General features: G+C 39.2%; 1 protein-coding gene across 1 annotated transcript; it reads left to right on the forward strand.

Moving 5' to 3' along the window:
• The first annotated feature begins 2,601 nt into the window (after positions 1-2,601).
• Positions 2,602-25,426, forward strand: UXS1 (UDP-glucuronate decarboxylase 1). The gene is made up of 9 exons (XM_010180277.1): positions 2,602-2,705; positions 4,083-4,142; positions 6,481-6,602; positions 12,804-12,923; positions 17,172-17,215; positions 18,356-18,416; positions 20,240-20,297; positions 22,777-22,880; positions 24,552-25,426. Exons 1-9 carry the CDS (start codon positions 2,648-2,650, stop codon positions 24,681-24,683), a joined length of 759 nt encoding a protein of 252 aa, XP_010178579.1. The 5' UTR covers positions 2,602-2,647; the 3' UTR covers positions 24,684-25,426.
• The last annotated feature ends 1,272 nt before the right edge of the window (positions 25,427-26,698 follow it).

A 26,698-nucleotide genomic window follows, 5' to 3' on the forward strand; every position in this document is an offset into this window, starting at 1 on the left:
GGCTTTGAATCAAGCCTGAGCTCGGAGCTCACATCCTCTATCCCTCAGTGTCAGGCCACCTCTGGATACTTCTGTGAAAGGCTCTCTTTTCATCATAGAATGTATTGGGTACATTCCACATAGGTGAATTAAGCCACTGTCATATAGTGTCACCCTAAGCACTCTGCTTTTTTGTTATGGAGAAGTCAGGAGGCAAAGGATTGCGTGCTTGCTTTGTCAAAATAAATTTAGGAATTGGGGAAGAAGGGAAGCCTTAACGGGAAACGCAGCCCTTTAACATTTCAGTGTTCTCAGCTAGTTGAGAGCAGGTGGTAACTTCATATTTGATTTTTTTTTTCCTGCGACTTGTATTTCATATACACTCTGTGCAGCATTTAAATGGAGAAAAATGAAAGTTTTTGCAAATTGACTTTTTTTTTTTTAAATTTGAAAGTCAAGAATGCCTTTAACTTCCTTTTGGCAGAAGGATTACTTTAAAATTGGGAAAAAAAGTTCATTGACACAGATACTGTGAAAGTTAAACCGAATGGAACTGACAATAATCAATGTCAATCAGTCAAAATGTGGCTTTATTTTATATTGCTGTAATTTGCTGCTGCTTGTTAATTATTAACCACCTGAGGAAATGGTTAGAAGAAACATGTTTGTTTGAGTGAACCATTTGACTAATAGCATTCTATTCTAGGGCAAGACAGCCTTACGCCACACAAGATTGTTTTCTGTTAAAATAGCAGCTAGCTTTGACTTTTCCAAGTTCTTTCAGGTTTCAGTGCCAATTCTCCTTAAAAAAAACCCAAACTTTCGTTTTGTAACACAAAGAACAAATTGTTTTGCCTTCTTCCCTCCTGCCATTCTAATTCTTGCATCAACTTTTGAGTACAGATCTTGAATGACCTTGGTAGGGGATTTGTTCTTTTTCTTTCTTAAGCATCAGTATGTCTCATTTGATCTTATATTTAAGGTATTTTTGGCATTCACTTATCCATGTTCTCCTTTTTTTTTTAAGTAGTTCTGGGTAACTGTGATTGATGTTACATAGAAGCCAGAAATACATTTTATATTTACAATAGTCATTTTATGAAAGGCTTGCAGGTTGAGGTTTGTTGAATATCAGATACTGCTTGTGAAAATGAGTCCAGTTTTTGTTGGGTTTGGGTTTATTATAACAAAAAAATATTTTCCCTGTAGCACCTCCAACTTCTGCATTTTGCAACCCTGATATGCTTCAGCTGGTCTCAAATTAGGATTTGCCTAAGATTTTCATGATTATCAACGTTAATCAAATAATATCTTGGGATTCTTATAGGTTTCATATGCACACACCAGACTGGTTCTGGTGTACTGCACAGCTTATTGAGGCTTTTTTTGGCTCTTTAAGTTTGCTGGGGTGAGCTGAGCAGTTTGAAATCTGAAGTACAGAGATAGCAACTTTCCTGATGGCCTGTTACATAACCAAAGTTGAGCAAAGTCCTGTGTGCTTGTTTTCCATGTTTCAGACACCATTTAGGATACCTGTACGTGTCTTCTGAACTACCTGGATAGAAATGACTGCCATGCTTGTTCTGGAAATAGGCCATTTTATGAAAATGGGTTAATAGCTGAAAATAAACAAGTAAACCTGATTACTGGATGAACAGACAGCAAGCCACGATTCATTTAGTTTATGCTTATAACAGTGGTGTAACTGTTTAGTTTTGTTCTACTAGTCTCTATTTTGCTGTTGTGTTGACTATGTATTTCCAATGGGTCATTTGAATCTTTAAGTTTGTTTACACTGCAGTCACAGAAATGCAGCATAATAATTAGTTAAGACTGGGACTTACCTGGGCAATCTGTTGCCAGTACCCAAGCTACCTTATTTTAAATTAGGTTAAGCATCAGTATACCTTCATTGTAAGATACTTCCTAATGTATTGGTTAATTATATTTCATAAGGGATGAGGGGGCTGGAATCTCTGTATTGGGGAATTTTTATTTTTGTTAAAGCTAAAATATGGTATTTTCCAAAGTACAGCATAGAACAAAGACAAAAATTGCCTGCCCATATCTTGGCATATATATATTTAAAATATAAATATGATACCAGTCCCATTAGTATTTCATTGACAAGTGGCTTACAAATAAAAAGACACTATTTATTTTTCCCAAAATGTTCTTCCTGGTATTTAAAAATGTTTCTGTCATTTTTACTTGGAATTCCATTGAAGAAAAATACTCTGAAGCTAGCAGTCACTTAAAAACTTGAGGACAATAGAATGTTGAATATACTTTTCCTGCTTCTAAACATCTCTGAAGTATTCGTAACTAGATTTTTTACAAGCGGAAAGTGTCGACACCCACACAGACTTCTGTATCTGTATCAACAGTGTTGATATATATTATGCTTTAGTTTTTGTTGTACTAAAAATTTAGTCTTTATTTGGTTTACAACAGGTTTGCATACATATCTGTAAGTAGCAGTACAAGAAGTGCTGAGTTCCAATGCTAGGGAGCAAATGCAGAAGGAAGTACTTGTTTCTTGACTCTAATGCTTTCCCATTTAATATGTTACGTGGGAAAATAATAATGCTTTCTTTCCCCACCTCTCTGGTTTTCTGTAGTGGACCAGATCTATCATCTAGCATCTCCTGCTTCTCCTCCAAATTACATGTATAATCCCATAAAAACACTAAAGACCAACACTATTGGGACATTAAACATGCTGGGTAAGTGGAAATCTTTTTCCTTACTTAACTTTGTTAGACGTAATGTAACTTGAACAGAGTTGTTGGAGGGAGGGGAGGATGGGACAGATGAGTTGGACCTTTTTAAAAGTTGATTCTTTAAGAAAAATAAGGAGTTTTTTCCTCCTCTGTGAAGATTTGTGTACTTTTCTTTTAAATGTATCTGGAGATGAACTCTGACAATGTGCAAGCTCAGCTATCAAAGCACAAGAACTTCATGCCTGTAACTTGGTAATGGAGTAGTAACTGTGCAGTAATTACAGAAGTCATAGAAACAGTTAAGAGCATGGGAGTTCTGTAGCAAAGTTGTGTCCATGACTGCACTTCTCACCATGGTGACTGGATCATTCCCACATTTGCCATGAATGGCTGTGCTTTTCCACCACAGCAAATGTTGAATTAGGTGGAACTGCATTGGCACTGTAAACGCCAGACATCAGGAGTGCTACACCCTCCTGTGCATGCCGTGACTAGCAAATTCTGCAACAACATTTAACGTCTAGCTTCATGCTAGATAATTACAAGGCAACATTTTCAGCTTTGTCTATTGGTTTTGCTGCTGGGAATAGGCCTATGAAAAGAATGCCTCAAGCCTTCACTAATTTTTCGTCCCATCTTTGATCCATTTGACATATGCTGCAGTGATATCCATTTGACACTGCGTGTCAGTGATCCTAAGAGTTATTATGAGGCAAAAAACCGCTGGACATTAGCTCAGTTGGGTTTCTCATTTAAGTGGTACTCTCCTGAGTACAATTCAGAGAATTAAGTGATCTAGAAGCTATTGAGGTACCAGACAGTTGTACAGCATAGATGAGAGATTTCTTTGATTGGCCTTTACAGCTTGAAGGCAAGAAAGTCATTGAAACGGAGTACAGAATAATCTTGAGTGACGGGTAGGTTCATCCAGGCTATTTAAAGGGACATAAAGGGAAAAAGATTGATTTTGTCCTATGACATACTATTCTGTATCAGTTTCTTTATGTAGCTTATCTTTAAGTTTTGGTAATCATGATATAGTATATTGTTTAAAGATCCTGATTTCATAACTGGAAAGGTTTATGCTTCCTTGGCCTTTATTTAGGGTGTAATATATCAAGTTCTTGGATCTTGGTTTGATGTAACTTTCAGTCCCAGAAGCAAACTGGTCACACATGTGGATACTGTACTGCTGTTTCTCAAGTCTTCTAGCTTCGGAGTGGGAACTATGGATGTGATTTACAGCTGCATTTGTCTCATGAGAGAAATCAAATTATCTTTAACATGTAAAATGGGATCACACCAAAGCAGTTAACATGAATGAAAGATTCTTGAACATAATCTAATTATCTTCTTCTTTCCCTGTTGCCCAAAATTTAGGGTTAGCCAAACGTGTTGGAGCACGGCTGCTGCTGGCCTCTACGTCAGAGGTATATGGAGGTATGAAGGATAAAACAGTGTTTAGAGCTTTTGAGATGTGACTGTGTAAGAGTGATAACAAACGTTTTGTTAGATGGCTGAGGTTTGCATTACTGTCTCAGCTTGATATCTTTATCAGATGTACTTGTACAGCTTAAAATGTGGGCATTAGTACTTGCTTTGAATCTCTAGGCAGAGTGGTGGAAGGAGGCTGAGACTTTGTAACTTTCCCGTCTCTTAGTTTATGGCCCTTTTTCAAAAGGGCTTGTGGGGGACTTTTGAGTGCTAAACTGATTAAAATCCAGATGCCATAATGAAAACCTGGGAAGAAAGATAATTTCAGTAACAAATCTGCTTCTGCTTCCCACTTCCCAACGTACTTACAAATTGCGTTGTTACAATTTAGTAATCGCCCTAGTGTGTGCAGCGCAGCGGAAGAGACGAGGACATAACCTCCAAGCTAAGAGAATAGTGATTGTGCATGCATGCCATTGCGGTGTCTCTTAAAATGTGGTATTGAATAATGGTGCTGTATTTCTCCTTCTTCCTTTTGCTGTTACTAAGAGATGAAGTAGCAAGAGGAGGACTGATAGAACTGCTAGCTGGATGAAACGAGGATCTTTAGTACTTCCCTGAGGTGTGAGACAAACCATGTGCCTAGCAGAGGAACTTCCTGCTCTTGTGCACTCTTGCCTAATTGACAGTAGCAGTGTTGCAAGGTTAATGGAGATACGCAGGCACAGTCACCTGTCCGGCATGAGTAGTTGTGAGAGTCTAGGCTTGGAAAAAACAAACAAGCAAAGAAAAAGTACTCATTTTCTAACAAGATTCAAAGCTTTCCAAGGAAACGGTGAGAAAGAACATACTTCAAGGTTTACACTTGGTGGAATAACTTCAGTCAAGAAGATTCAAAGCAAATGCCCAAGCAAGAGATCGCAAAGATGACTGGGCAACCAAATAAGCACCTTGAGTATCTCTTGCCTTTGATTATCCATGGTCAGGCTCCACAGAGATAAACAGTAGCCCCAAGGACTCTTCTGTAATTGAACAAACTCCTCTTCTGGAACAAGAGACCAACAGGAAAAAGGTTTTGGAGCCTCATTGCTCTGCTGCTGAAGTGGAAAACTTGCAGCTGCCATTATCGGGCTGTCTTGTGTCAGTAAAGCCAGTGGAGAGAGTCAGTTCACATCATACTCTGACTAAGCAGAGAAAGTAATTTTGCTGAAAAATAAGGGCAGAAAATAAAGTGAGAAAATATCTGTTAGCTGTTTCCACAGGAGTTCTCAAAGCAGTGTTGTACAGAGAGTTTCTAAGTGCTTCACAGGGCTGCCTCTGCTGGAAGGGTGATGGAAACTGAAGCGGCCTTACAGATCACAGCATCTTCCAGAGCTCTGTTAAGAATGCTGCAGCTTTTTATAATAATGTAAAACTTCTCTGCATTTACCATTGCTCTGTGGCTCTCGTATTGCAGGAGATTCACCTGTAATCATGTCTATGAGCAGCATAAAAACTGGAAAGGTTAATCAGAGCTGACTGTCAAAGTTGTTTCAAAAATTAGCCTGTAAAACTTGAAAGTTTAGTCATAACTTATGCAAACTTCAAACCCAGTAAGAAAGATAGAGCAGCACAGATAGCAAAGTGGGTGAGTGTAAGAAAGTGATTGTATAGTTTCAAGCATATAAAGTGCACACACACAGAGCTTCCTAGGAGGTTTTCAGTTGGTTGGGGGTTTTTTTGTAATCAAGAACTTCTGTGCTGGGTCAAACCAAAGGATTGTGTAACCTGATTGTCCTTGCCCAGTGACAGCTTGTAAAAATCCTTAGGATCAACAGAAGAAACATAGCAAGTACATTGTGGTACATCACTTTACTCTTTCTTCTTTAAGAAATGCAGTACTTCTCCATTTTGTCTATTTTTCTTTCCTTGTTTCTTATAAAACTTGAAGATGCTTTCCCTTCTTTTCCAAACACAGTAGAAAGTGCTGCCTACATAACCTATATTATTTCCTCTGAATTACATTAGAGAAGAATCTGTATTTGTGCCCTTGAGGTAGTCTGTCTTTGCAGAGAAGAGATGAATTTAACTCTCAATTTGTACACTCTTCTGGAGGAAAGCAGGTGATGGGTGTTGTTTGCTCGTACTTGGTTATATTACTAGAGTCTTACATGTTCTCTAACTGTTGTTTTCATGGTTCTGCTGAATACACTTTTATGGAATGGTGTTGAAACTCAGTATTTTTTAAATGTGTAGTTCAGGGAGAAGCTGTTAAACTGTGTAACATCACCGATCTACTGAAAGATTCATTATATGTAGTTACCTTTTTGATGGAAGATCATTTAAGGTATTTTTTTCCCCGTAGATCCTGAAGTTCACCCTCAAAACGAGGATTACTGGGGCCATGTGAATCCAATAGGTCCAAGAGCCTGCTATGATGAAGGAAAACGCGTTGCAGAGACCATGTGCTATGCATACATGAAGCAGGTATTAAACTTGTATCAGGTTCAATGGATTTTCTGTAATTAAGAAGGCCAGAAGTGTGGCACAACTGGCATCTGTGTATTTAGGGGTAGGAGGGCAAAAGAGAACATCTTGAGTAGGAGCAGAGCGTTCATTCTATAGCTGCAAAATTTGTTTTCTTTAGTGCGAAGGCTTTATTGCTCCCATCTGCTGTGGTTTTTTTCGGATGAGCAGTGTTCTTCAAGAAAATGTGCTTTAGCCTTCTCAATAGGCATATTATGTCTTTCAGTATCGAAAATAGTTTCTAGACAGATTAAATTGAAGTGGCCTTACTAATGTGGGAGCCAGATAACAGGGTGGTTTAAAGTTGGTCCTGTGCTGAGAAGTGCTTTGCTGAAGAGGGCCATTACTGATAAATGTGGAATGTTCAGTGAGCATAATTGAAATCAGAATATACGGGTAAAAATGAGGAAGTTCTTTAAAGCATTCCCATATAGGAGCAATGTATTTTAAATTACTTTAGAAATGTCTGAAGATTATGTAGGTGTAAGTATAGCCCTTAACAAAAGAGATGAATACTCAGCTATGTAATGCACTTTTTCAGACAAATACAGTAACATGAGGGTAAAAACACAATTTAAAATATGTTTGTGAAATGACACACACCAGTTTCTTTGGGCTTTTTAATCAAGTAGAAACTCATCAGTAGTTAGTGCAGCATCGACTTTACCTGTGTATGAATCTTATTTAATTGCTGTTCAGCTAGTCTCTGGGAGACCATTAAATTAGAAAATGTGGCATACTAAAGAAAATTATATTACTGTTTTTTGGATGCTTGCAGCCTTAATATACAAAGGTATAAATCAAATGTAGTATATTCTGTAGAATTTAAAACTTTAAATGATAAAATATGAAGTACCTTTAAAAACTTTGAAAACAGAATTAAACTTAAGTGGTAGGACTTTCGGGACAGTGTTTTAGTACTGAGGTTGTAGTAATTTTCTCTTATCTCTTCTGCCAGACAAAGAAGGCAGAGGTTTGCGTCTCCTTTATTCTCTTTTAAATCATTTAAGGTTCAATATGGTGTTACTGCTCTTGTTCAGGATGATGTTTTCTATACTTCACAGTAGCAAAATATTCCTTGTGGGCCTGGAAATCCATTTGCAGTTAAATACTGTAGTTTTTATGAGAAATTCTTGTGCTGTAGGGTATTGAATTTTTTGCAAGTTTGTGATGCACACTGCAGTATTCTTTTAGAAGGGCTAGACTGCAGGTCATTTTGAAAATCGTGGGTTGCATCTTAAAGCCACAGGATGAGTCATAATACTATCCCATAAATTTTACGCAGGATTTACGAAAGGTAGTAAAGCTTTGTAAGGTGCAACTGTGGTGCACACGTACAGTCAGTGAAAGCTCATGATGTAAACAAGCTCTTTGTCCTAGGGGCAGCCCTGTGAGGTATTTCTTGTACTTTATTATTATGGGCTAGTGAGGTCTGCCCAGACTTGTCCCACATTCAGGTGTATTCTGAAACACTATTGGCCTGTTTTTGTTTCAGAGTTTAGATGATACACTGTTAGTAGCGGAGGAAACATTATCTTTTGCTAGTGGAAAGGTCTGACTTCTGCTATGAAATATTGTGCTTTTAAGAGGGTTTTCAGACAGGAGTGACCTAGCCTAAAACAATTGGGTTGACAAGATTTCTGGCTAAAAGATTTCCAGAATTTTCTCAGCTTCAGTAAAAAGAAGAAACAAGCAAGCTTATTTCTGCATTCTTTTGTCGTTTGTTCCAAAGACTTCCATCATCATGCACGTTGTTAGCTACCTTAAATACTTAACCATGTTTCCAAAAAATTGTTGTTTGTTTGCCTGTGTTCCTGACCCTTATTGGAACCTCACTGGAAGCTGTCGTACAGTTCTCATTCATTGGATATTATTGCACTGGTGATGTTATCTGCCACCTCGTGTTCAGAAGCCATGTTGTACAGTAAAATATTGAAGTTAAAATTGCTGTCTGAAGAGGAAATTCTAGTAATTCAGGCATAAATGCACCTCAGTGAGTACACATCACTTCCCAATGGCAATGTCTCCTGTCAAAGTGTTGGTGGAACAGGCCTGTGGCTGTTGCATTGGCCATGTACAGTACGTACAAGAGATTTGCAAGCTGCAGCAAGTGGAAAAAATAGGACATACTTTTAGCAGGGAGGTATAAACAATGGTATGAGGAAACCTCGAAGAGATGATGTAGCTTCTCTAGTCTGGGAAGTGTTGAACTATAAGCATGGTAATATTTCAGCTGTAAGAGTACTGGAGGTGAACCTTGGTTGTGTTCAGGGACCTGAATTATGCCGAAAGTAGAGTCAGATTATTGTGATTGTCCTTCCTAGCTTCTTTAGGAGCTTTGCTGTTTATGAAATTTAGATCTCAGCAACTGTTTGCAAACAGTTTTAAAATGCTGTTAGTAACCAGGAATTAATCTCATTTTGCTTATACAATAGGTAGTACATATATATAAGATAGCTTGGGACAAGCCTCAGTGTAGAGTATTGTAGCTTAAATACATCACAGATGTATTGGTGAACACTGTGCTAATAATTCTGCTGTGATTACAATCCAGGGTTTTGGGAACAATTTTGAGAGTTAGTTAATGATCTCTGAAACACATGGAAAAGAATATGCATCAGTAAGAAAGTGAGTAATAAAGCAAGGGATGCAGGCAACAATCTTAACAATTTTAACTGGATCACTGATAGAGGCTTGTGTCAAGTCACAGTGATAACTCATGCAACTGTCTGGGTTTTCCCTGGCAGATTTTTTGTTTGTTGGTGGATCCAGTTGTCTGCTGGAGAGCAGGCAATTGCAGCTTTCCTGATTCTGTGTGCAGGGAGGTCTACTTCATGCTTGCTGTTCAGATCCACAGACTTTACAAAGAAGGAAGCACTGTTAATGAGTGAGACAGGCTTGCCTGGTATCCTTGTGACTTACAGGCACGGTGTGTGTCCAAGCTGCTTCCTTTAAAAGAACCTCTTGACATTTGAGTTGTATTCTGTGTTGATCTATTTTCTGAGACAGTCAACACTAGGAAATGTCTTTTGTTTAAAAGCTTATAAAACTAAAAGACGTCTTTTTAAATAAAGATGTTATAGCATCCTTGATACTTTGTGGGACAGGAATCTGTAGAACTCAGTGGCAAAGACTCATGCTGAGGACCACAGACAAGTTTGTTTTGCAGGGGAGACTGGAAAACTAGTGCTGCTTTTTGGCTGACAGCTATAGAATAATCTGAGTATTTATTCAGAGGAGGTATCTCTGTAAGCCATAACAATCTTTCTTGCATCATTTTCTGTCTTCCCTCTCCATCTGTACAGGCAAGGTCTCTGTGAACATGTCCATGCTGGTATAGAATAGAGGGAACTGACGTGTTTTGATAGCCCACAATGCTGCATTTTATTAGCTTGCTCCCAGGCTCTTTTTGGGATTGCTCAAGGAAGGCATAGTCTTAAACCATGAAGGCAGAAGCCAGTTGGTTGCATTTGATCTCAGCATCAGGGATTAGTCTCAAGCTCTCTTTTGTTTAGCAGTATAAATGTGGACCAAAGGTTTTCTTCTCTCTCCAGGATATAATAAAATATTGTACATGACTTACTGCCACGAATCTGGGGAAGTAATTGGCTTTGCTAGTGGGATACAGTGGAGGTAGTCAGTCATAATTAACATGTTGATATTCAGAGTAACAGGACATAGGTAAGGGTGTACCAGAAGTATTCATAGGCAATTAATACAAAAAGAATTAGAGAGTTACTCAACATGCAAAAAGGATCACTTAAAGGAGATTTTCATGAAATGGTAAAAGGAAACTTAGGACAATTTTTAAGTTACTGGCTCCAAAATCTTTTTGTTTTGGAAGAGTTTATTTTGAGAAGATAGATCACAGTTTTACAGGCACAAATGAAAATTCAGCTTCATAGAAAATAGATTTTCTAGCAATAGGCTTCAGAGAAAAGCTTTGCTAGATGGCACTATAAATAAAAAGTTGCTCATTTTAAAACATAACATTACAGTGAGCAGAGGGGAATAAATAGAAGGGAGAAGAAATACTGGATTCACTGTGACTGTGAGTAAGTATGTGCAGAAAATGTGTTGTTTTTCTTTTCTAGATCCCTTGCTAGTTTCCAGCCAGTACTGGAAAATAAGGCTGCTGTGTAGCTTGTACAAGAGAGGCTTTTTGGTCAGCATTGTTTAATGAGTTATTTTTATCCTGAGTACTAGCTTCCAAGTGCCTCATTTTCTGTACTTGTTATTAACGGCGGTATCTGGAAAGCTCCCATGAAATATAATCCCTCCCTGAAGGAGTCGGTGTGCTTTTTAAGATAGAGTGCTGGGCAAAATGAAAGAGAGAGAAACTGTCAGAGTATATGTTTCCAGATACAGTGAAGGCATTGGGAATGGCTGTGTAATGTGCTACTGGAAGGAGATGTTTGACATGTTACTCTTCTGTGGTTTTTTAGCTAACAGGAAATAAAGAGTGTGTACCCAACTGATGTATTTTGCATAGGAAGGGACTTCTGCTCTTTCCAGGGTGTCTCAGCATGACCAAGTGGATATTGTGAAGTTATTTTTTTGGCTCAGTTGTGGATGCAAGCTTGTTGTGTGACAAAGATCCCTGACTGCAGCTCTTCCTATGGTGCGATAGTTACCTCCTAGGTTACTGCTAGCTTAGGATTTAGTTGCAAATATAAACAATGTTTGATCCTGGTAACTGAAACCTTGCCAGCAGTTAAATAGAACTCGATATTGTTTGGCCTCCTCCATACTAGGGAGTGTTGGGCTTTACCTACACTACTTGGTTTTTCCCATTTTGCAACACCAAGTAATAGTTAAAGTGTTAAATAATGTTAAATGTGCCTTTTGCCTCTTTTAGTCTCTCATCTGTAAAAAGCTGATACTGCTTTCACAAAACTTCTTTGAGCGTTCATTTGATTTTCTGAGTGAAGCATGTGTGAGCTGCAGCCTTCAGCTACGTATGTACCAACATTACATTTCTTCCACACACAGTCTTATCTTCCAAGAAAATGGCCAGCATTGGTCTAAGCCTCAGTAATAGGCACTGCAAATACAAGATGTTCTGTGTATCCTCTGAAGGGATAACAGAGTGTTTGCAACTCCAGAACATTGTGCTTGTGGCTTCAGTTGAATCAGCAGCACAAAGTTTGCTTCAGACAATAAGTGTTTCCTGTAACTGAGGCAAGGTTGGCTTCTTCTGGAAAGGGGTAGGACTCGGGAGTATGAGGAGGATGCAGAGGCCTGCACTGAAGTTGACACCTTCCTCCCTGCCTCATGGCTGTCACTCTCACATGGTAGCATCTATGTGTTTACAGCATACCACACTGCTGTGAACTCATCAGGAGACAAGTGCATGCTTCAGCTCGCAAAGGCCAAACATCCTTCTTGTAGGCTTTACCATGAACTGTGGCTTGTCCAAATGAGTGTCAGTAAACTGAAAATACCTAGAGAGAGATTACTTCAGTCTGCAGTTTCCTAGTGTTAAAATGTTTTGTCAGTTTCCAGTTCACACATTTGTTGCATTTTGCTTTGAGATTTGTGAAATATCCTGCAGAAAATACTTCTGGGAATAATAGAAATGATTCTTGGGAAAAACGAAGCCACTGAAGAGACCTGGATTGCAATGCATGCATTTACACAGCCTAATAAGTAGCAGAGAGCTAAGAAACACTGTGGCTGTGGTTACAAAGCCACTTAATTTTATAGCATTGGTGAAGATACTTATCTGAAGTGTTCAACTTTTCTAATCTTTGGAAATGCTACCTTGGTACTGTATCTGATGATTGTGAGGCTTCACTTACATGCAAAAAATGTAGATAACTGCCAAGTGAAATAAGTTGTTGTTGGAAGGGTGCTATTAAAAAATCTTAAAGTTCTTGTTGGAATAAAATGAATGTGCTGAAATAATCTAGCTGTTCGAGCAGTGATTGAGGATTTGCATTACAAATACTGAGGACTAGTATAAATTACCTTGTTGTATGCACTGCATTTTCCAGTAGCATTGATCAGAGGTTAGAAGTGTTTCATGGTGAGAAAACAATGCTTGGAAAGGTGTGAGAGGGATTCTTAAGAAAGCTTTTGGACAGGGAAGGGTTAATTTGCACTTTTACGAAGAAAGGCACTCTTATTATGGTAGTAACAATTCCTTTTCTTTGCCTACAGGAAGGAGTTGAAGTGAGGGTTGCCAGAATATTCAATACCTTTGGTCCTCGAATGCATATGAACGATGGTAGAGTTGTCAGTAATTTTATCCTACAAGCTCTTCAGGGAGAACCACTAACAGTAAGTAATGACCTCTCAGTGACACAGAGAGTAATTCATCTTTATATCCTGTCCTCCTGTGCTATGAAAGAGGCCAGATACTACAAAACACTGAGGTTTCGTCCCTTTGAAAAATCGAATCTTTCAGTGTATCAGCCTCAAGCGCACAGAATTATGTATGCAAACATGTGCTCTGTTGGTGGTATTGGTGTTCCTCTACCAAAGAGAAACAAGGCGACCAGTTGCAATCTGACAAAGTGTTTTAGTTATCCTGAACTTGAATCTCTGTCTGTCACAACTCTTCTATGAGAATAGGGTATTAGGACAGGGTTTACAGAATCATGTTTTGGTACTTATTCCTGTTGAGGAATTTTCTCTGAACCCTTTTTGGAAGTCAGGCATCTAAATGTCTTTTTGCAGGCTTGGAAATCAGCCTAAATTTTCAATGTGTAGTGTAGTGTTAGAGGCCTTCAGGATACATCATGTGTTAGTAAATAAAGGAGGAGGCCAGGACTGGTTTTTGTTGCCATTGACAAACTGGTATGGCATGGCCCACATCTGTACAGCTGAATTTTCCTGCCAAAACAAGTTGCCACGTCCAGACTATTTGCTGTGGATGGTCCTTGGCTGTTGATAACGCTTAAGCAATGTCATAACATTGTCTGGGAGAGCAAGAGCTGGCAGAGGCCAATAGTTTGACATTGCTGCTGGTAATTTAGCAGTACAGACAGTGCCTGACCTATACCCTGATCCTGTTTAGTTTACTGTTATAAAATAATGAGGATATGTAAAGTAAAGAAGAAGACATCCTGAAGCAGGGAGAAGTAGTTTGAAATCTGAGATCAGTTGTGAGCTCATGGAAACGTTTACAGGTTATGTGACATACAACAGAAATTTCATGTAAGTATTTCATAATATTGCCTAGATTAGAAGAGTGAAGTGCCAGGAAATCACTCCAAGGCTTCTGCTAAATGACTAAAACTGTTGCTAAGTACCTCCACAGGGCAGCTATCTTGAGATTGATACAGTGTCCTTCTATTTGAGACTGTAAAATCCAGAGTTCAGCTGGGAATTCCTCTAGGAAGGAGCAGATAATCCAAGGAGGAAAGGAATTAAAGTTTGTGGCAACTACCACTGCCGTGATTCTTGTAGAGCAAAATCTGAAACTGCACAAAATCTACACCAGGGAACAGGTCATGTCCGGGCAGGATGAAGATTGGTGTCCTGTGATAGATCTCCCTTAACGTTAAACTTTTTCAAATAATGTTTCTACCCCCTGAAAAACGTGGGTAGTAGACACTACCCTACTGACAGGGTGAAATCTATAACTCTTTATAAAAAATAAAATTTAAAATATCGGATTGTGTATATTATGCAAGGCAATGCACATCACCTGACTTACACTGATAATTTTTGAAAGGTTGGTCTTCTCTGGAGGTCAGCATTTGCTTGCTTGCTTTTTTGTTTGTCAGTGAGTGTTAACTAAGGCAAATTGTTATTATTTTTTAATGACATCAGTGATGCATCTTGGCTATTCTGTTTTCCTAACCACTGCTATATTTCTGGTTTAGGCTTGTGGTTATTTCAGAGTAACAAGCTTGTAGTAGATTGAATGCTATGTTCACTGCACCCCCTAAAGATTTGCCTTTTGCCCAGAGATTTACTTTTTTTCCTACAAAGTACTTAATGCTCAGAGTATGGTAGCAACTGTGTTTTGCTGACTGTGACTGAATGGCCAGTGTTTACTAGGACATAGTGTGACATTTAATGTGTCATATAAGTCAGCATTAAGACTGCAGATGTCAGGGCTTAGTCTTGGGTAGCTGACAAACCCAGTGAGCCCAGCTTGCCCAGTCTCTTATTGACAGGAGTCCCTTCAGTCCTGACAGGCTAATTGCACAACCACATGGGTTTAGTACGTTTTTCCCTTTCAAAACATTGGAAAAAAATACTGAAATTCCTGCATTAAGAGTTTCATTTTCTTACCCAGGCATCTCCCCAAAGCTGCAGGTGAGGCTGGTTCTGTTTCTTGCAAGAGAGTAAGCAAGCAGAAGGAGTCAAGATGGAGCTTTTTGCTTTGACACTTTAGATCCTTGTAGGACTCGCTTGTATCAAAATATTAATGTAACTGTATACTGGTTTCTCTGTATTTTATGTTCCTAGGATGGCATCCTGGAGCATAAAATCTGAATGCTCATTAGAAAGCTTATCTAGCCTACAGAGGCTCAGAAGGTACTTCCATTTTTTCAGTTTTGTTCCCCAGTGCATGTAGTGAGCTGTTGCCATATTTGGCCTCTCAGACATTTTTTTACAGTCATGCTTAGTTTCTCAAGTTCTGTTGAAAGCAAAGCAGTACTGTAATCTCTTGTAACAAGAACACAGTGAGAACACTTAACTGGAAGTTTTGTGAAGCCTTACTAAATATGAAGCCGTTATCTTGTTTTAAAACGTGCAATTCATGGGATATTTGAGAGCATCAGTAAGATAAGTCTGGAGTCGGTGCTGTTCTGTGGGACGGAATATTGAAAGCTTTTTTTATTACTATTTTTGTGACTGCTGTGCTGTCTAGATTTTATCAAGAATGTAACAGAGGATAAAATAGAACATTTTGCCCAATATCACTGTTCTGTAGGGACTAATTGTCTAACACTGAAAATTACTGAATGTGAGAAAAGAACTAAGGGGAGAGATGTTTAGCTGACCAATGAAATAAAGTGAATTATCCAGCAACAAGCAGTAGTTGAGACCAAAAGAAAAAAATCTGCCCTTGTATCATCACAGAATATGACTGATGGGAATGCCAAGGGTTGACCTTTTTAGAAACTGAATGTGTTCAATCTCTTGGTTCGAAGTAGTTGTTCAAGTGGAGTAAATACTCTCTTGAGAAAACAGTCTCTTTAATTTGAAGAAATTATAGCCTATGCAAATACGACCATTTGTGTTCTTTGGAAAGGAAGGGTTTATTAAGAGAAAGTGGGACGAGGAAACGTCATTGTAGTTTTCAGCCACTGCCTGCATCTAGAAAAAGTAGCTGCATGGATGATTTCGCAGAAATCGTGCATAAATGGCTTAGTTCTGTAAAACTTATGCCACAAGCTCAAAGAAAACAAGCAGGAAGCTCTGTATACATACATAATATCTGCTCCCTGTTTGCTTTGGGAGTCCGTCAGGCTGTGTGCTCTCCTGGTGCATTCCTCTCAGAATGGTTGAACTTTTAAACCCTGATCTTGCCCAGTGCCTGCTGAAATGTGAACTCTTTTGACTGAATCAGCCTCAGAGAGCAGCGGCCTTACCAAGTGGCAGATGATGGAGTGTATAAGAATTGTATTGTCTTTCTTGTCCCCTCGGTAAACAAATATGCTTTCTGTTCTGTCCTTCAGAAAGCTTTTCTGCTGTAGCAGGTTGATGGTAAGATGTGTGCAACCCCAGTTAAACTTACGTGTTTTCACCACTTAAATACGTCTACTGGTAGCCTTTAGAATTTAAGTATTCATGTTCTAGGGACTTCAGTACTACACACAATTAAACTGAAAAAAATAATGCCGTCTCATACCATTATGTACACTTTAAGTATGCTTTAATGTTTGAATTTAAACAACTTGCTTGCTCCGAGGTGCCAACACATCACCTGAGATAACTTTTTATATTTTCCCCTCAATATTTTGGTACAGATCTGTACAGTTCACTTTGGGAGTCATATCCTCTGGAAATTATTCTACCTCCCATTTCTCCAGATAGGAATAATTAAAGCTATGTGATTTTTTTTTTTCTATCCTCATTGCTTACAGTGCCATTCTTCTTGACAATTCTTTTAGAGACCACTAATGTTTGGTGGTTTCTTTGAAGCTGGCTGTTGCTAATGAGCAAATAAAAATTGCTTGTCATAACCACATCTTAGAAGTCTGTGGCTTGCTTTAAATATTTGGCACTCTTTTCTGGCTGAGCACATACTGCAGCCTTTTCCAGTGTTCCCAGAGAGGACAAAGCATCCTTCTGTCCTACATCCCTGAGAATGTTTCGTACATGCAGACTTCTGATTAACAAAATGCAGAAGGATATGTTTACTAGAGACACGCCCAAGAGGAAAAATACCTTCAAAGAACTGATTCTTCGCCAAAGGTTCTGCAGGCACATCTTTTTCCATTCAAGTAATGTAGAGCTTGTCTCTCATCTCCTTGGGATGGTTTTCTAGAATAGTGAGGGAAGGATAATTGGGCTAGAGAGGACTTTTATATTTATGTAACTTTTCTAATTTTCATCTGGTTTTAGGTCTATGGACCTGGAACTCAGACGAGAGCTTTCCAGTATGTCAGGTAAGCCTTGTTTTATACTGTCTGATGGCTCTTTGAGCTTGGTCAGCTTCCTATTCACATGCATTTTAGTCAAAGAAATTATGTTCATTCTTAGACCAGCTCTATGAAGGGAGACAGTGAAGTTGTTAAAAATACCAAGAAACAAAACATTGGTTGGTTTAGAACTTTGAACTGAGGTATTAATGGGAGTTTTTAATGGTGCTGCAAGTCTTAGCAAGCCCTTGCATTCTAATGCAATAGTGCCACCTTGTGTCGTTGGGGGGGCTTTGATTGTGAGTGTGTTCCCTTTCGGGGGGGCATTGCTGTAGCTGATATTTGTAGTGTAAGCAAGGCCCGAATGTACTTTCACTATGAAAAAGTGAATCTGCTCCTCAGAATCTTTTGTTCTGTGTTGTACTGGCTGGATTTCTGTGCCAGGCTTTTGGGTTTGTTTAATCATTCTCCAGTTTAAAATGTTGTTTCCCTCTGCTGAAAGTAGTAACAGCAGTGACAGACTTTATGGAAACCCCATCGATTCAAAGTAGCTGCTCCTTTCCTGATGATAAGTCATAATGAAAGAGATCTGGATTTGTATGTCCAGAGGCAAGCTGCTAAGTTTGTTGCTGATAATCAAAAATAACTTAGGATTATTTTGCTGGGGGAGGGTAACACCAAAATACTGTTTTTTAACAAACTTGCTTTAAGAATTTCTGAAAACGAAAAGACCATTCAAATCGCAAACTACAAAGCAGGTGGTGTCATGTGCCTCTATACTACAACTCACTCTGTTCTGTTTGAAATATCGTGGAAATGGGCCTTTAAAAATGCTAAAATGAGGAAAGAGGTATTAATTTTTTTTAGTAACTGGATTTTTTTTTTTATATTCTTTCTTATGCTCAGATGAACTATCGCCAGGGTATCCCAAAGATAATCACCCTTTCAAACTAACTTCCACTTCAGTACATCTTACATCAGGGACTGTGGAACAAACAGCTGAGAAAACATGCACTCATTGAAGTATACACTGTAAATCTGATTTCAGCATTCCTCAGCTGCCTGATCTGCTTCACTGGACCTCTGAGGAGGCAGCTATCTTTTTAGACAAGAATGTTATTTATAGGGAAGTGGAAATGGCCTCAATCTGTTCTTTCCTTTCTGTAGTGATCTTGTGAATGGGTTGGTGGCTTTGATGAACAGCAACGTCAGCAGTCCTGTCAACTTGGTGAGTATGAGAGCTCCACTGTACTGTGTTCACTATGCAGTGGCCAACATCACCTCTGTTCTCTTTCTCTTCACTGATGCTGATTTACAGAAGAAATAAATAGAGCAAAAAAAAGCTATTTCCATTATGAATTATGTATTCTTCCCTGTATTTTCTTTACAAATAAGAAGATTAAGCCCCTAGATATTGAGATCTTTTGGTCCCAAGAACAGGATTAATTTTCTCAAGCTTTTCATTTGTTTTAGAAAAAGATTTATGTAATTAGAATATGAAAAAAACCAAAACAACAAAACAAAGTCTGAGCAGAGGGGACTTGCAAAATACACCAAAGAAATTATTGAAGTCTAGTTTTAATGAAAAGAAGCACTGAAGGAATACTTAGCTCTAAATAATTAGAAATCACTTCATACTAGCCTTGATTAGAGGAAAATAGGATAGTATTTGATTGTATCATTTTCTGATATTGATTGCTTAGAGGTTGCTTAGAATTTTACTTTTCTAATAAGATATTTGTTCTGTCCCATTTGTTGTCACCTTATTCTCAGCAGTGGATATAAGAATAGAAAACATACATGTGCCAAGTCATTTCTGTGTATGCCAACTTTTGCCGAATCAGATAATCAACTCTGCAGGGCAGTTATTCACTCGTGATTCCTTTTTTACTGTGGCCATGAATTAATTTCTATGTTTTTTTCAAATGCTGGTATTTTTAAACCCTATCTAGTGTTTTGTCTCCAGAAAACTCAGTGTTTAAATCTGTATGTACCTAAATGTTCAGCTTTAGGTCAAATGATGTAGTAAGGAGAGTTTTACAACCGGGAAAGCTAGGGAAGGAGGGAATTGAGTCTGATGAAGGTGAGCTGATACTGACAGGAAGCTTTCAGCATTTATTTCTGAAATGTTGATCAGGAGTTCACGTGCAGGTTGGTTGAAAAAAAAGAGTTAAGAAAATGAATATTATATAGAAAAGCTAATAGCCCATATACATATTGATATGTAAGCTACAGTGAATGCAGGAGCAATTGTTTGTAGCTATATCAGTTTGGTTTCCTAAATTTGGATGAACTGAGAATTTAGCATACTTCCTAATTACGTCATCTGTCCTCAACTCAGCAAAATCCTTGAATCCAGATTTCAAATGGATGATGTGGTTGTGTGGGCTGCTCAGTGGTCTTTACTGTGATTAAGGTGCATTTCCTCATTCTTTACTGACTGATTTTTTGGGGTACCCTCCTACATACATTGAATTTACAAGGCAAATGTAATGGCGGGCAACTTTTAGAATTGTAAGATCACAGAATGGTTCAGGTTGGAATGGACCTTAAAGATCATCTGGTCCAGCCCCCCTGCCATGGGCAGGGACACCTCCCACCAGACCAGGTTGCCCAAAGCCCTGTCCGACCTGGCCTTGAACACTTCCAGGGAGGGGGCATCCACAACTTCCCTGGGCAACCTGTGCCAGTGTCTCACCACCCTCACAGTAAAGAATTTCTTCCTAATATCTAGCCTACATCTACCCTCTTCCAGTTTAAAACCATTACCCCTCGTCCTGTCACTCCACTCCCTGATGAAGAGTCCCTCCCCATCTTTCCTGTAGGCCCCCTTCGGGTGCTGGAAGGCTGCTATAAAATCTCCCCAGAGCATTCTCTTCTCCAGGCTGAACAACCTCACCTCTCTCAGCCTGGCCTCATCAAAGTAGGAATAAGACATGATGTTTAGCTTTTTCAGTGTTTAACATGACCCATGAATTGTCTCGTGTCAGAAAGCTAACATGTTGTAAGCTGTTTAATTGTTATTCTAATAAGTATCCCTTCTATTTCTAGGGAAACCCAGAAGAGCACACTATCCTAGAATTTGCCCAGTTAATTAAAAAACTTGTTGGTGAGTATGATAAGTTATTCTTAGTAAAGATTATGAAGTACTTATTGTCATTGGACAATTATTACTTGATTAGTGTGTGTAACATATGGATAATTTAATTGGTCTTTGGATTTCGTAATAACTTTATCAAAGGCATTTAATTGTATCTTGATCATATAATTAAATATTAATAAGATAATCCAAATCCTCTCAATTTTATGTAAAATACTACATGAAAAGTAGAATGAATACATTTGTTTTTGTATCTGTGCAATCTATACCCATTATTTTGTATAATGTTTATGTATTTTTTAACTTTTTTTTGGCATAAGGACACTACATAAATGAAATGGAAAACACATGAATGAAAATGTCTCGCATAGTATCTTGGCTGAAATATAGATACTTAAGCAAGGTGATTCTTTGCAATTATGCAGGCTGTTCTCCTTCATCTACCGTTAAAAACCTCACGCCGTGGTGACAGTCTTTCTCTACTTTTCACTGACCTGCCAGTGGCTCTTGCAACGGCTGTCAGCACCTCCCTTGTATGTGACTGGGAAGAAAACTGTGGCTTTTCTTCATTCTTGCTCTGATACCTGTAGCAAATCAGAGCTCTCAAAAATGGAAGCAAAAGGCTGTGCTTAGTCTTCTAGTGTGGCTTCCTAATGAGATTAAACATCCTGATGCCATTAGCCAAGAGTTTTTAGTCTGCAGATTCCAGCAGTGCTTCTGAGAGATCTGAAAAAGGCAAGTTCGAACATACACTACAGAAGCTGATGCATGTGTTGCTTCTAATGGAGGCCTATCCCCTCTGGAAAAGAGCTGTGAATCCACAGATCAGGGAAGGAAATTGAAACTCACAGCCTCAAATCCATCAGGTGCATAGAATAATTGTTATCTCCATTTGTCTGTTTGTTCACAACCAACTTGATCTCTTTCAGTCCGCCTGGGGAGGTGCTTTAGTTCTACATCCATAAAATCCCACAGTAACATGGCATATAAACTGTTTGCTAGATTGGGTTAGAGAAATTGTCCTGTTTCTGTATATTGTCATGAGGAAAAGCAAGTACCATATTGGCTATATAAATCAGTCTGGAGAGTATGGGCAAAGAGGAAGTAAAGTCCTTTTACAGTGCAGAGGTGCTAACAGAATCACAGCATGGTTAAGGTTGACAGGCACCTCTGGAGGTCATTTAGTCCAACCCTTCTGCTCAGGCAGGGCCACCTACAGCTGGCGGTGGCCCAGGACCATATCCAGACTGCTTTTGAGTATCTCCAAAGATGGAGACTCCACAGCCTCCTTGGGAAACCTGTACCAGTTCTGGGTCACCCTCACAGTAAAATAGCATTTGCTGGTGTTCAGAGGGAGCCTCCTGTGTTTCAGGTTGTGTCCATTGCCTCTGGTACTGTCAGTGGATACCACTGAAAAGAGCCCTGCTCCTTCTTATTTACTCTTGTCATCAGGTATTTATACATATGGATAAAACCCTCTTGAGCCTTCTCTTATCCAGGCAGAACAGTCCCAGTTCTCTCAGCCTGTTCTCACAGGAGAGATGCTCCAGGCCCTTCATCATCTTATTAGCTGTTCACTGTATTATCTCCAGTATGGCCTTGTCTCTCGTTTACTGGGGAGCCTATAACTCGACCCAGCCTTCCATGTGTGGCCTCACTGCTGCTGAGTGAAAGGGAAGATCATCTCCGTCAACCTGCTGGCAGCACTCCTCCTACTGCAGCTCAGGATACCGTTTGCTGTCTTTGTGACAAGGGGATGTGGCTGACTGAACTTGGTGTCCACCAGGACCCTCAACTCCTTTCCTGCCAAACTGCTTCCCAGCTGATTGGCCCCCAGCCTGGTCTCATGCTTGGGGTTGTTCCTCCCCAGGTGCAGGGCTTTGTGCTTCTCCTTGTTGAACTTCATGAGGTTCCTGTCAGCCCTTTTCTCCATCCTCCTTTCTCAAGGGTCCCTCTGGCAGCACAGCCCTGTGGTGTATCAGCAACTCTGTATTGACCCCTGGGGTACACTGTTAGATACTGGCCTCCAACTAGGCTTCTTGTCACTGATCACCACCCTCCAGGCCTGGCTGCACAGCTAGTTTTCAATCCACCTCGCTGTCTGCTCATCCAGCCCTCAATAAGGGTAATATAGGGGACCGTGTCAAAAGCCTCACTGAAGTCAAGGTAGATGATATCCACTGCTCTGCCCTTGGCTACTGAGGCGGTCATTTCATCGCAGAAGGTTATTGGACTGGTCAAGCAGAACTTCCTTTTTGTGAAGCCATGCTGAAAGCTTTGTGAAATGCTTTGTGAACCCATGTTGCTGTGGGACAGCTGTTTCACCCAGCTGTTTCACACACTGCAGCTGTGTCTGTAGAAAGCATTTCAATGGTAGAATTACGGAGCAAAAAGCTGCAGAAAGACTTGATGCTCCAGTAGGTAGGAAAGATGTAAATGCAAAGCATAGTGAATTGCAGATGATAATGCAGAGTCTCTTGTTTAATAGGCAGTGGGAGTGAAATCCAGTTTCTCTCAGAAGCACAAGATGACCCTCAGAAACGAAAACCTGACATCAGAAAAGCCAAGTTACTGCTTGGCTGGGAACCTGTGGTACGTACAGCCATATTACTCTTGTTGTGTGCAAAAACACAGGGAGGCAGAGAGGGGTAGGGAAGGACCACATGGCAATTACACATTTTAGTTTTCAGAATATTTACTTAACACAATCTGCAGGACGGTTGTTTAGAAGGCTGTCTTCTGTATGTTGGCCTAGCTTACAATTCAGGAACTACTGTGTAAGGCTGTATGGCGTGTGCCACGTAGAAAAGCATACTAGCATTTGTAATAGACTTTATTAAAGAGATACGTGAAACTCACGCAAAAGAGAAACTAGCCAGAGAGAGATGACACATTTTGATTTTTGTTTTCTCTTGTAGGCTGAGGTAAACAAAATAAGAAGCCCTTATTCTGGACTATCAGTATCATACGTAGAGATGTTCAGAGCTTGTTCTGTGTGTTTATAAGCTCAAAATGTGCTCAGGGTTAGTCTAACATCTCACCAGCCACAGTAATGTCTGTCCACCTCTAAAACTTAGTTACCAGCCATCTGTGGTGCTGTCAAGATTGAGGTTGTTCTGCACAGCTAATATGCAAGAAATACAAAATGCCCATGGTTGCTTTTTTTTTCCCTTTCTCAACCTTTTTGGTGAAGTTAACTGTGTGGGTGTATAACCAGCCATAGCTGATGATAAGAGTTGGTTGGTCTTACTGGTGAGGTCTGCTTAATCCCCAGAAATGGTGTGACTTTCTTAGCCAGCTCCCCATTCTAGTTAGCACAGTGGTTTGTAGGGTTTTTTTTAGATTTGCAGACAAAAGTCTTTCCAGAAAACACATGAAGTGTAAACCTAATGATAGAAAAAGGTAGTTCCGAACCCTTCTGAAAGGATTCATAGAGGCACCATATAGTAATAGACTGTGCCCGAAAGTACAAGGACGATGGCAAGTCTTACAATCACAAAAAGTTTAGTACAGTTAACTTCTGTACTTGTGACCTTCTGTGTTTGGCACAGTTAGTACCAAAACTTACTCTGAAGTAGCAACACAGTGTTGGTACATCAAGGCAAGTAATTTTTGGGCTGCTATTTTATCCTTCTATATTGATGATAGTATCAGCAAGCATGGCAGAGCATATGACTGCTGCAAAAAAAAGGTAGTAGTTCTGTTGTTCTTGTCTACAAATCGTAATGTTTAAATGCTGGCATAGAATATGAAGAATTGCAATTACTTGTATAGGATTTAAGAATATCAAATGAGCTTCAGTATGACAATTTATATCCCTTTTTCTGTAATCAATGGAGCACTAAAAAAACGCCACCAAAAAAATGCCACTATCTTTACACCTTTCTGTGGTGTATACCATCCTGTGGGATTCTGAAAAAGTGGGTCTTTAATCATTAAAAGAGAAGGATTTCTGTGTGCTTGTCTCTTTCAATGCATTATGAAAGTAGAATTATGTAAGTCTGTTTTGACACTAAACAGACCAATCATCTGATGAGATTTAAATTTGCTGAGGTTTTTTACTTACTACATCAGAAGAGATAACTGATGTTTAAAAGCTAAGATGCATTAGCAGTGCGGAGATGTAACCAGTATGTGGTGCTGTTAATACTTACATTGGCTAAGAATGAGACTTCTTTTGATCGCTGCATTAGAAAATACACTGTTGTGGAAAGAGCTGATGTGAGCTTAGTGATACAATTCTCTCCTCACTTTTGGGAACAGGTCCCGCTGGAAGAAGGTTTGAATAAAGCAATTCATTACTTCCGTAAAGAACTTGAGTATCAGGCGAACAATCAGTATATTCCCAAACCCAAACCTGCAAGGATGAAAAAAGGAAGAACAAGACATAACTGAAGACTGTTCGTTGGACAGGAAATTCCCTGCTTGACATTTGACGGATGTAATTTTATTTTCTTCTTGGTTTTTTGGGGGTTTTTTTGTTTGTTTGTTTGTTTGGGTTTTTTTGAGAGAGACTTTGAAACAGGTATCATGAAGAAAAAACTGGAATTTCATTCTGAAGCTTGCTTTAAAGAAGTGGATGTGCCTAAAAATAACAAACTAATATTCCCCTTCCCCTGCAAATCTTGCCTTGCACTTTTTAAATCTGTCTTTTTATGTAAAATAGAGTAGAAGCATCTTTTAGTATCTTCAAGTTTTATATCTTTCTGTGAGATCATTTTGTTGTGACTGTCCTCGACAGTTTTATTTACTGGTTTCTTTGTGAAGCTGAAGATAAACACAAACGGGATGGAAAAATGCCAATTTATTTATAAAATGGGTACTATAAAATATGAGATGTTCTACTATGCATAAGAAAAAAGCTAGTGGTATTGTCAGGTGAGAGACACTGACATCTGAGTATAGAGGAGTTTAAAAGAATTCTGTAAGAGAGCTTTATGTATTCTTTAAAGGAGAGATTTTTTTCAAAGGTTTAGTTTTAGTTGTACACTTGAATTTGAGATATTTTCATTGATTACCATGAATAAGGATATTTTGAATCACTACTGTGTTGTGCGTACTCTGGGAATAAAGTTAATGTATTATTGGTTACAGTGGTTGAATATGCTATTTTAATAAAATATTGAAACTTCTATTTACTAGTGTCAGGCTTTCACTTCTTTCACTTCTCTGACCTTACATATCTGTGCATTTATTGTATATTAACTAGAAAGTAACATACTGTAAATAATTTGCTCAAACTTAATAACATTGGTCTTTCATTGCTTGTCTCGTAATAGATATATAGGAAGGGCTGCAGAATGCCTGTTGAAATGGATTGGACAGATCCATCATGATTTATTCCAATTCAGGTAGTTGTTATGATGCAGGCGTGTAAGATTTTCTTTAAACTGTAGAGTCTAACTTCATTCTCCCTAACTGAGGAAACGTTTCTGTTTTAAGCAGTTACTCTATTGCCAGTAAAGGCTTTGACCTTTGATAACTATGCCTGTCATCTTAACAAAAAAAATCCAGCCAACCAAACAAAAAAATGCAGTTCCCATTATTTTTAATAGTTTCCCTTTATTTTTACTACTTAAGACTGGATATCTAGGATGGGAGCTTGGCAGAGGGTATTTAAAAGGTGTTTTGGCTCAGTGCCGCTCAAAATCGAAAATCCTAACTCTCAAGCAAAGTCTCTTGATTTTATGTCATTAAAGCTTGGTGTTTCATTAGCTTTCAAGTCTTTTTAGGTAGATGGTCACTGTGAGAGTTATCTGTCGCGATGACTTGATGCCTGGATCCAGGGAGGGCTCTGGGGGCAGAGTGCTGTTTAGGCGCCCTTGTCCTCCAAGTGTGCCGCCTCCTGGTGCTTGCAAGGTGTGGAGTCCCATCAGGGCTGTCTGGTCAAGTCCCCTGGGACTGCAGCAGAGATGGGGCTGCTGTGTTCGTTGTGTGCCTTCTCTGGACCAGGTCTGCAGGGATCCTTTTCAGACAAAATAATTTATTGCCTGCTCATGTGCGCAGGTTTTCTTCCAGTGGAAATCTGCCATGCAGCTGAGATGGGGAGCCAGGGAGTATTTCCCTGTCTGGACTCAGAGGTGGGATTTAGGTACTACACACAACCTCCATCTTTTCACAGCTGAGCAGCTTGAGGTCTGCTTTTGGTTTGAAGCCTTTTTCTAGGTATTTGTTCTGGGCATTTATTCCATATTAAATTGCCTGAAAAGTGCACCTTGGTGTGTGTGCTCCAAATGTGCCTGTAACCCATCATTACTGATAGACACACAAAGCACAGGCTCTCCCTGTACTCAAAACCACAACTGGATGTGTGTGAAGGTAATGCCCACTTCTTTAATAATTCTATGCTGAGAACTGTTAATCAGCTCCCAGCACGGTGTTTTTAACCCTTAAGCTACAGATTATATTTG

Source organism: Mesitornis unicolor, unplaced genomic scaffold (genome assembly GCF_000695765.1).
Source record: "Mesitornis unicolor isolate BGI_N332 unplaced genomic scaffold, ASM69576v1 Scaffold48312, whole genome shotgun sequence".
Lineage (NCBI taxonomy): Eukaryota > Metazoa > Chordata > Aves > Mesitornithiformes > Mesitornithidae > Mesitornis > Mesitornis unicolor.